At 38.7% G+C, this 11,620-nt stretch overlaps 1 protein-coding gene across 5 annotated transcripts in view; it reads left to right on the forward strand.

Moving 5' to 3' along the window:
• Nucleotides 1–11,069, forward strand: part of LOC132394773 (TPR and ankyrin repeat-containing protein 1-like) — a 179,656-nt gene extending 168,587 nt beyond the window's left edge. For all 5 annotated transcript variants that reach the window (XM_059971183.1, XM_059971193.1, XM_059971207.1 and 2 more), the window contains 2 exons: nucleotides 3,644–3,739; nucleotides 4,736–11,069. In XM_059971183.1, coding sequence (XP_059827166.1) covers nucleotides 3,644–3,739; nucleotides 4,736–4,854 — 215 coding nt within the window. In that variant the 3' untranslated portion in view covers nucleotides 4,855–11,069. The remainder of the gene's footprint in view (nucleotides 1–3,643; nucleotides 3,740–4,735) is intronic.
• Nucleotides 11,070–11,620: the final 551 nt, after the last annotated feature.

The following is an 11,620-nucleotide window of genomic DNA, read 5'->3' on the forward strand; positions in this document are numbered from 1 at the left end:
GGGACATTGATAGGATGCAAAACTGGGCTGAGAAGTGGCAGATGGAGTTCAACCCAGATAAGTGTGGGGTGGTTCATTTTGGTAGGTTGAATATGATGGCAGAATATAGTATTAATGACAAGATTCTTGGCAGTGTGGAGGATCAGAGGGATCTTGGGGTCCATGTCCATAGGACACTCAAAGCTGCTACGCAGATTGACTCTGTGATTAAGAAGGCATACGGTACATTGGCCTACATCAAGCGTGGGATCGAGTTTAAGAGCCAAGAGGTAATGTTGCAGCTATATAGGACCCTGGTCAGACCCCACTTGGAGTACTGTGCTCAGTTCTGGTCATCTCACTACAGGAAGGATGTGGAAACCATAGAAAGGATGCAGAGGAGATTTACAAGGATGTTGCCTGGATTGGGGAGCATGCCTTATGAGAATAGGTTGAGTGAACTCAGCCTTTTCTCCTTGAAGCGACAGAGGATGAGAGGTGACCTAATAGAGCTGTACAAGATAATGAGAGGCATTGATTGTGTAGATAGTCAGAGGCTTTTTCCCAGGGCTGAAGTGGCTAGCACTAGAGGGCATAGTTTTAAGGTGCTTGGAAGCAGATGATGTCGGGTAAGTATTTTACGCAGAGAGTGGTGAGTGTATGCCAGCTGCAGTGGTGGAGGCAAAAACGATAGGGTCTTTTAAGAGACTTCTTGATAGGTACATGGAGCTCAGAAATATAGAGGGCTATGGAAAAGCCTAGGTAGTTCTCATGTAAGGACATGTTTGGTACAGCTTTGTGGGCCAAAGGACCTGTGTTGTGTTGTACATTTTCTACGTTTCTATGATCTGTCACTCTCTAGCTAAAAATAATTCTTCCTCATCTCTGTTCTAAAGGGGAATCCTTCTATTGTCAGGTTGTGCCATCTAGTCCTAGACTCTCCCACTAGTAGAAACATCCTGTCCACTTCCACTTTATCTTGTCCTTTCAATATTCTGTATTTTCAATGAGATCCCCATTCATTCTCGCGAACTCCAGCAAGTACAGGCCCAGAGCCTTCAAACATTCCTCACATGTTAACCCTTTCATTCTCAAGATCATTCTCATAAACCACCTCTGAACCCTCTCCAATGCCAACACATCCTTTGTTAGGTACGGGGCCCAAAGCTGCTCACAATATTCAATATGTGGTCTGGCCATTGCTTTACAAAGTCTCAGCATTTGTCTTTCCCACTACTGACTCAGTCTGCAAGTTAATGTCGAGGGTATCCTGCACTGGGAATCCCAGGTCCCTTTTCACCTCCGATTTCTGAATTCACATCCTTTTTTAGCAAAGAATCTGTATCTTTATTCCTTCTATCAATGTACCTTACCATACACTTCCTACACTGTACTTCATCTACCACTTCTTTCGCCAATCTTCTAATTTTCTAAGACCTTTTGTAGACTTCCTGTTTCCTCTAACCTACCTGCCCCTCTACCTATCATCTACAAACTTGGCCAAACAGCTATCAATTCCAGCATCCAGATTATTAATGTGCAACAGGAAAAGTAGTGGACTCAACACCGATCCCTATAGGACATCATCAAGCAACCAATCAGAAAAGGCCCCTTTTATTCCCATTCTTTGTCTTCTGCCAGTCAGTCAATCTTCTATCCATACTTTTCATTCATGGTCAAGGGACAAAAGCCCCAGCCTATCCATTATCTCCTTATAAATTAAGCCCTCCAATCCTAGTAACATCTTTGCAAAACTTTGCTGCACCTTTTCTAACTTAATGATATTCTGCCTACAGCTAGACAGCCAAAGCTAACAAATATTGTTTGAGCCCCAGTAATTTCTTTCCTGTCTTCCACAATGTCCTAAGAGATAATCTGTTCAGGCCGTGGAGATTCATTCACTTCCAAAATAAACTCTTTTGCAATGTTGACACGAGGAAATCTGCAGATGCTGGGAATTCAAGCAACACACACAAAATGCTGGTAGAACGCAGTAGGCCAGGTAGCATCTATAGGAAGAAGTACAGTCGACGTTTTGGGCCAAGACCCTTCATCAGGATTAACTGAAGGAAAAAATAGTAAGAGATCTCTTGCTATCTCTTATAACGCTGCTGCATTCCACTTTCAGTTTGTTTGTGTTCCTTTTGGAATGTGGAATGATTCGAGACGTCACTGTTCCCTTCCCTAATTTCCCAAGCTATCATGACCTTTACGTTCTCCAATTTTCATCAACCACTGGCCCCGCACACCTACACAAAAGGGACAATATAGTGTGACCAATTAACCACTAGCTTGCATGACTTTGGGATACAGAAAGAAGCTAGGGCATCCAGGGAACTCCCACAGGAGAAGAACATGCAAACTCCAAACTGCAACACAAAAGACAAAAAGGCATGGGTTTACGATCAGTGTTGAGAGATTTAAACAGGGCATCATGAGTAGTTTCTTCATGCATATTTGGAATGAACTGTCAAAAATAATGGTTGACAGAGTACATTAGATACACTGTAAAACCATCTAGATAAGAACGTAGGAGATATTTTGAGGAGTATGCTGGGCAACACAGTCAGCATGAATAAGTTGGGTCTGTTTCCATGCCATGAGATTCCTTGACCCAAGATCAGTATTTTACTAAATAAAGACAAAAGCCTGGATATACATTGCAAGTTGAAGCTCAGTGTTCCACCAGCCATCTTTATCTTTATAAAACTCCTTTGGAACTCACTAACAGCTGTGGGCCTGGGTCCAACAGAACTGAATTGATTAACATCAAAGTAAGGGCATTTCTTTGCATATTATTGCTGGGGTAGAATGTATTAAAAAAAGAACAAGGCTGGGGGGTGAGAAGGCAGTCACAAAATTCAGAGACTAGTGTTCAGAGTGTGGTTTGCAGAGCTAGGGTTCTGAAAGTAATTGTTAGTTCACGGTAGTTGAGGTCTGCAATTATGGAACTTGGCAAATTTGAGATTGCTGCAAGTCAGGAAATTGTGGTGGCACAGGCCATGTTATTGCAGGGCAGGCAGATATATCAATCATGGGCAGCCCAACCTAGTAAGGTTCCCGGTGATGGACAACAATCTGCTCAAGAAGGTGTAAATTGAGCTGCGACAGAGAGTGCACCAGTGTTACAAACTGCTTGGGCTGACACTACAGAAAGACAGCTTATTGCATCCAGCACAGGTGATGTGAAGTCATGCAACTGATGAGGACTATGGCCATCTGCTTTTATATAAGACATGATAACTTTTTAAATATTAAAATAATTGAGAGAAATATGTTTAATGCAGGAATGCAATAACAAGGGAAAAGTTCAGTTCTGATCTTTGTTGCACCTAGTTGCATATCAGGAATGGCAGGATTCAATCCAAAAATCATTTATGATAAATTTCCACTGAGAGATGAGAGAGATTGTGACATTGAATTTTACGACCAAGTTTCCTGTCTGAGATGACATTAATGAAACTAACTCTCTATGATAATCTGATACAGGAAACCTTTTATTGATACCAGTTCTGGTGTTTGTGAAGGGTAGTTATAATCTGAATTTACAAACCTTAAATTATTGTTAGCATGGTCAACAATTTTATGTGTAGTCTTTGTCAGTGATATGCAGTACTGTAGATGGTTATACAGATACCAACAAATATGTTTATATGACTCATAGGTGAAGAAATATTGTCACTGAAAATTGAAAGCCTTCAGAAAATTGTAGATGGGATTGACCAATGGCAGAAGCAATCTTGCTACCTGAACGATGATGGTATGTACCACCTATAGTAAATCAATATGTAATTCAATATCTATCAGACCTATTGCTATACAATGTCTATTGTTAAAGGTTATTTCCATTAAAATGATAATCTAATTAGCATTTAAATCTTAAACATCAAATTCAATTTGATTGTTGAAGCATTGAAGTTCTGTACAGTACCTGCTATACACAATGGAAAAAACCACACCAGATTGAAAATTTAAACACAAGGAAGTCTGCAAATGCTGGAAATCCAAAGCAGGACACACAAAATGTTGGAGGAACTCAGCAGGTCAGAAACCATCTATGGAGGTGAATAGATAATCAACATTTTGAGCCGAGACCCTTCTTTAGGACAGAGGAAAGGTCTTGGCCATAGAGGAAACTTTGACTATCGGTTCATTTTCATGGATGCTGCCTGACCTGCTGAGATCCCCCAGCACCTTGTGTGAGATTGAAACCTAATCTAGGGAATTGAACTGTTCAAGAAAACTTTAAAATCAGCTCCTCCTTCCAGTCTGCAATTTTTCATGTTTTCCTCTTATCAGACTGTGCAGTATTTTATACACCTCTGATTCATTGAAAGAATCAAAATTAAGCAGGGATCAAATTCAATAGATAAGCTGCTTTCTTTACTGGTAATCTATTTTATTGTTGGATGATTCAAATTAGCTTGGTGCTCGTATTTGTTACATTTATTACTATTGCACTGAAGGAAATTCTTTAAAGATTTTGATTGAATTTCTTCTTCTGCAGAATTTAAAATGAAAACAGCTGGAAACACTCAGCAGGTTAGGCAGCATCATAGGAAAGTGAAACAATTAACATTTTAGATCTGAGAGCCTTTGAACTACTTTGACTCTTTTCACATGATGCAGCCTGATCTGCACAGTGTTTGCATTTCACTTGTTATTATTCGTGCAGTTAGATGATTGTGAACAATTGGCATTTCTCCATATGTAATCCAGTCGATAACTCTGGTAAATCCGTTATAAAAATCTGCAGGGCTTGAAGCTAACCAGAGTACAGCTGATTTTCAAGGTATTGAAGATGGTCATGAAAATTTTGATGAACTGTGCTCCAAGAAGAAAAAGAAGTCCTCAAAAAAGAAAAGGAAGCATTAATTTGGAGCTATGTACAATGATTGAGGGTTTGGGGTATCAGTCATTTTCCATGTAAATACATAATTCTGCATTTATTGAAAATATATTATTGTATATTGATTAGAACTCTTCTTACCAATTTAGCAAAGGCCAGGTTTTCTTCCTGTTTACCAATATCTTTACAGCATTTTTCATAGTAACTTTTTCATCATTTTTAATTATCGTGTTCTTGGAATTCTGACGTGATGTACAGTTAATATATCCTTATGAAAACATTTTGTATCAATGTGTAGAGTATCATTGTTTCGATAGGCGTAAACTTCTCTAATTTTTAGTGGACCACAAGACGTATCAGGTGCAAGAATTAATGCATTCCGATATATACCAGAAGTAAAATGTAAGCCTGAATTGCTTTTATTGAGTATTACCTCTAAATGCTAGGGCCTCCTAATGGCAAAATAGAGTTAATATGTTCTCAACTGTTTTAAAGGTTTTAATTTCTTGATACAAATGTTATAATTGCTGTATTGAAAATTTTATATTGACTGGTTTGATGAAAGCATTGTAAATTTATCATTTAAGTATGATTAATTGTTTCAAGTGCTTTTGCGTACAATTGAAAATTATATATTTAGGTAGACAATTTGGACCAAGATCAACAGAGGGCTGATTCCCTTACAGAATATAGAGCAAGTGTTGTATGCTATAAATAAAGTAATGATTTGTTTGGCTGGTAGGTCAAGTTGGGGTCCACTTGAGCACATCAGTTGAGTCAGTCAGTTCAGGTACCACAACTTAAGATTTCAAATTGCAATAGTATAGTTTAAATTATGCTATTTAAGAGTAGGCTAATAAGCAAACCTGATCACTGGCACAGAGCTTTACTCTTTTTTTGAAAGATTGATTCCTTTCAATAAATGTCAGTAAGTAACATATTTCCTGGTCTCCAATCATTTAAGACATTTTTACTCATAAAACCAAGAGCAGAAATTGACCGTTTGGCCTATTTAGAACCTTTACTATTGAAATGAGAACTTTTCAAGACATAGATGATTCCTTTTGCATTATTTAGAATGTGATTACAAATTTGTTGATTACTTGTTGAAGAAAATTTTTAAAAAAACATGAAGTCAAGCTGATTTCCAAATGCTGAACAACCTTTGAAATAGTTTTTGTCCTTGAAAGTATCTCCTGAAGCTCCAGTTTCCTCCCACATTCCAAAGATGTATGGTTAGTAGGTTAATTGGTCACATGGATGTAACTGAGCAGTGTGGGCTCATTGGGCTGGAAGGGCCTGTTACTGTAATGTATCTCTAAATAAAAATAAAGATTTCAAGGAAAACAATTACCAAATAAGTTACTGTGCATCTAGGTTAAAATAAACAATTTTATATTTTAACAATTTTTTTCCAGGAAATGGTGAGCAAAGTTTTTCACCTGCTGACAAACTTTTTTCTAGAAGGCCATGTTAGTCTTTATTTTTGTTAATATTTTTAACAATTGTTCTAAAGATTTTGATCTGTAAAATGTAAAAATTGAAGTAAAACATTTTTCACCATGTTTAATATTGCGTCACTCTTTACGTTAATGTTTAATATGGGACAGTACGGTTCTCACGGTAATGTAGGGACAAGCAGAATGCTCAATAGCCCTGGCGATCAGGTTCAATTCCCATCATTGTCTGCAAGGGGTTTCATCCAGGTGCTCCAGTTTCCTCACACATTCCAAAGTAAGTTGTGAGCATGCTTTGTTGGCACAGAAAACATGGCAACACATACAGGTTGCTCCTAGCACATCCTCTGGCTGTGTTGGTCATTGATGCAAGACAAACATTTCACTGTATGTTGTGATGTACATGTGACGTATCTTTAATTAAGAAAAAAATTATACAACATGAGAGTTGCTATCTAGTGAGTGATTTAGGGGCAATTATCCAGTGATTTTCCTTGAATTAGATCTTATTTTTAACATGGTTTACATGCAGTTCTGTTCTCAATGTTACAGATGTGTTGGGTCCTCTCTGTACTGTGCCACTATCACAGACAATTTTACACATGAGAATATGCCTTGCTATAAAACCATTAGGCACATGAATATAAGCCATATACGAATAATTAGGCCATTTGGCCCATCAAGTGTGCTCTACCATTCCATCATGGCTGATTTATTATCCATCTCAAACCCATTCTTCTGCTTTCTCCCCATAACCTTTGACACCTTTACTAATGAAGAACCTATCAACAACCTCTGCTTTAAAGATACCAATGACTTGACCTTCACAGCCATCTGTGACAATGAATTCCACAGATGCACTGCACTCTAATGAAAGAAATTCCTCCTCACCTCTGTACTGAAGTAGCATATTTCTATTCTGAGGCTGTGCCTTCTCGCCCTAGACTCTAGGTGTCATTGAATCCTGCACAAGAACTCCAAAGTCTATTAGCATCTCTGATTTCTGAATTTGCTTCCCGTTTAGAAAATAGTCAACGCCTTTATTCCTTCTACAAAGTGTATGACAGCACCCTTCCTTACATTAGATTTCGTGTGCCCGTTCCCCCAATCTGTCTAAACCTCTGCAGAATCCCTGCTTCCTCAACACTACCTCCCCCTCCACTTAATTTTGTTTCATCCACAAACTTGGCTACAAAGGCATCAATTCCATCTTCCAAATCATTGTCATATAACATGAAAAGAAGCAATCTCAATACCGATCCCTGTGGAATACCGCAGCCAAACAGAAAAGGCCCCCTTTATTCCCACACTTTGTATCCTATCAATCAACCTATCTTATATCATGTTAGTATATTTCCTGTAATACCATGGACTCTTATGTACCAACCTCATATTTGGCATTTTGTCTAAGGACTTTTAAAAATTCAAGTAAATATTCACTGTTTCTCCTTTGTCTAACCTCCTGTTACTTCCTCAATGAATTCCAACAGATCTGCCAGGCAAGATTTCCCCTTAAAGAAATCATGCTGACTTTTATTCCTATTTTATTATGAGTCTCAAAGTACTCTGAAATTTCATCCTTTATAATGGACTCCAACATCTTTCCAACTACTGAAGTCAGGCTAACTGGTCTAAATTTCCAGTCTTTTTCCTCCTGTCCTTCTTAAAGAGGAAAGAGACATCTGAAATTTTTCAGTCCTCCAGAGTCTAGTGATTTTTGAAAGATCACTGCTAACATGATTCTCACAATCTCTTCAGTTACCTTTTCAGAACCCTGGCTGCTGTACATCTGGAGCAGGTGACTGAGCTATCTTAAGACCTTTCAGCTTCTGAAACACCTCCTCCTTAGTAATAACACCTACACTCACTTCTACCCAATAATACTCTGGAATTTCTGGCATACTGCTAGTGTCTTCCATAGTGAAGACTGACACAAAATACCTAATAGGTTTGTCTGCCATTACAACCTTTCCAGCAGTTATTTTTCAGCAGTCCAGTATCCATTCTCACCTCTTTTTTACTCTATATATCTGGGGAAAAAAATCAGTATCTTCTTTTATATTATTGGCTAGCTTACCTTCATATTTCAACTTTTCTCTCCTTGCTGCTTTTTAAGTTGCCTTCTGTTGGTTTTTAAAAGCTTCCCACTGTTTTTTGCTGTACTATATGCCCTTATTGCTACTATGTTGTCTTTGACCTCCCTTGTCTGCTACAGTTGTCTTCTCTTTAGAATATTACTTCTTTGGGATATATCTACCTTTCACTGTGATACTGATACATCTGAGTTTAGCTTTGCACTTTGAAACTGTAGGGTGAATTCTATCATATGATCCCTCCTAAAGGTTCCTTTACCTTAAGCTCCCTAATCAAATCTGGTTGATTGCACAATACCCAATCCAGAACTGCCTTTTCCCAGTGGGCTCAACCACAAGCGGTTCTAAAAAAAGCCATCTGGTAAGCATTTCACAAACTCCTTCTCTTGGGATCCAGCACTAACCTGATTTTCCAATCTACCTGCATTATGAAATCCCTCATGACTGTCGTAACATTGCCATTTCTACCTCCCATTGTAATTTGTAACCACTTGCTGTGCTATTTGCAGGCCAATAAATAACTCCTATCATGGTCTGTTTACCTTTGCAGTTTCTTTACCCACAAAGATTCTAAATATCCAATCCTATGTCTCCTTTCTAAGGGTTTAATTTCACATTTTACTAACAGAGCCACCCCACACCTCGGTCTACCTGCCTGACCTTTTGATACAATGTGTGTCCTTGGATGTTAAGCTTCCAACTTCTCAGCTTCTTTCAGCCATGGTTCAGTGAATCCCACAACATTATACCTGCCACTTTCAAACTCTGCTGCTCTGGATAAGTTTGCTTAATCTGAACTGGGGTGTTTCACTTCAGAAGGTCAAACTCGTACAGTAAATGGCATGTCTCTTAGGAGCATTGGTTTACAGAGGGATCTTTGGGTTTAATCTGTAACACTCTGAAAATGGATATGTTAGGTGGAAAAGTAAGCAAATGGCATACTTGTTTGAGGCTCATTAGAGAGAACTCCATAAGTCATTAGCAAAGTTCATACATAGGATAGCACTGAATATAGAGTTGGGATATTATGTTGCAGATGTGTACATCATTGGTGAGGCAGCACTTGGACACGTTTGGTCACCTTACGGGAAAGATGTGGTTAAACTGGAAATAATGCAGAAAAGATTTGTGAGTGTGTTGCCAGGACTAGGGGGCCTATCATAGGGAGAGTCTGGCCAGACTAAGTCTTTGTTCCTTGGCATGTACAAGAATGAGGGGTGAGCTTGTAGGTTTATAAAATTATGAGAGGCATAGATAAGGAGGATGGTAGCAGTCTTTTTTCCAGGGTGAAAGAGTACAAAACTAGAGCAGCATCCATTTCGGGTGAGAAGGGTAAATTTTAAAAGGCACCTAAAGGTCAAGTTTTTCCACATGGGGTGCAGAGTATAAGTTGCTCAGAGAAGTGGCTGAGTCAGTTACAATAGAATAACTTTAGAAGTAACTGGATAGATAATGCAAGAGCAGAGGGATATAGACTGCAGGAAATTGGGAATAGATGGGTGGGCACCATGGTTTGCAAAGACCCATTGGGCAGAAGGGCCTGTATCTACTGCTGAGTTACACTATCATGGAATTGAAGATTTGACCTTTGGCATCTCCATGCATGCATTATAATTATCGTAGACTGATTAGCAGTCATCTGAGTTGTGACATGCACAGGCACTGAGGCTGCTCTGAACATATCAGACATCAGTCAGAGCACAATACCTGGTTTGTTACAATGTTGTAGAATATTTGCAGCAGCAATGGAAACTGGGCAGATTGGTAAAGGCTGCAGACTGGTTCATGCTGAGCAAGATCACCCCATCCAAGCTAGCTCCATTTGGTCCATTATACCTTTCATGCACCTGTCCAACTGTCTCAAAAATTGTTATTGTACCTGCCTCAACCCTTCCCTCAGAGAGTTCCACATACATACCTCCCTTGCTTAAATAAAAGCAAAATTATCCCTCATGTTCCTATTAATTTTTCCTCTCTCACCTTAAGCTCATGCTTGTTAGGATTTGATTTCCCCACTCCTGCATGCATTCACCCTGTCTATTCCCTTCATGGTTTTATTCACCTCTGTAAGATCATCTCTTCTGCTCTAAGCAAGGAATCAAATCCCATCATGTCTGAGTTGCTGCCTAGGAGTCTACCAGTGAAGCAAATGCTAGTGTCTTCGTGGGTGGTCCTGCTTCTTACATAAGTGATTCTTTCTTTAGTTTGTGAGAGCACCATTTCACAAAGCCTTTCAATTCGCTGGTGGAGAGATGTGATTCTTCTGCCATTGCTCATTTAGTACCCAAAAGAAAATCTGTCCAAAATTGTACAGGCGCCAATGAGGAAAGTTCAATCACACACTGTTTTATGAAATCCATTGCAGCAAGAGATGTCATTTTAAATTTTGTACTACTTGCAAAATTTTTGGAAATAAGAACTTAAGTTCTCATTACATATTGCATTCATATGTGAAAAACATGAATCTCCCATTGCTCTTGTAATGGTCCCAACACCGGCCATTTCCATTGCATATTTTCAAGTGTTGAAGAATGTCTAGACCAATATTGGCAATTGTATGCTGAACATTTGTTTAGCCAGTCTGGAAATTCTGTAATGTAATGGGGCTTAGCTTCTCAAGTGCAAGTTGCACAGTCAGATAAATGCAACGATTGACTCAGCACTATGAACTGGAAAAAGAAAATAAAGCTGTTTGCAACAAGTTACTACCTGTTTGTATTATATAAAGTGACAGGTTATGCTGCTTGCTCTGAAGCACTAAAATAGCTAATGTGGAAACTTTGTGATACATTTGGCTGTACTTTCTCAAACACAAAATAGCAAAACCAAATAAATTCTACCAAACACTTCTGTACAAGGGAGTACATAAAACAGAGTTGCTTGCAATAAGTTCCTGCACACTTTGATTATAGAAATTGGCAATTGCATGCGGCTTGCTCTGAAACAGATTTAGCCAATTTGGAAACTTCGTGTTGCCATTGGCTCTAACTACTCAGGCTTGAGTTCTACTATCAAATAGATGCTACAAGACACTTCAGCACAAAGGAAAACAATAATGAAAGTTGTTTGCAATATGTTGCTACACATTTCAATGATAGAAAATGGCAATTGTGTGCTGTTCACTCTGAATCACATACGTAGTCTCTATAGAAATGTTGTGATGTTTTTGAGTCTGCCTTCACAAAGAGATGCTGTACTATCAAATAAATGCTACCAAACACTTCAGCAGCATGATATACATA

This window comes from Hypanus sabinus, chromosome 1 (genome assembly GCF_030144855.1).
Source record: "Hypanus sabinus isolate sHypSab1 chromosome 1, sHypSab1.hap1, whole genome shotgun sequence".
In the NCBI taxonomy this organism is placed as follows: domain Eukaryota; kingdom Metazoa; phylum Chordata; class Chondrichthyes; order Myliobatiformes; family Dasyatidae; genus Hypanus; species Hypanus sabinus.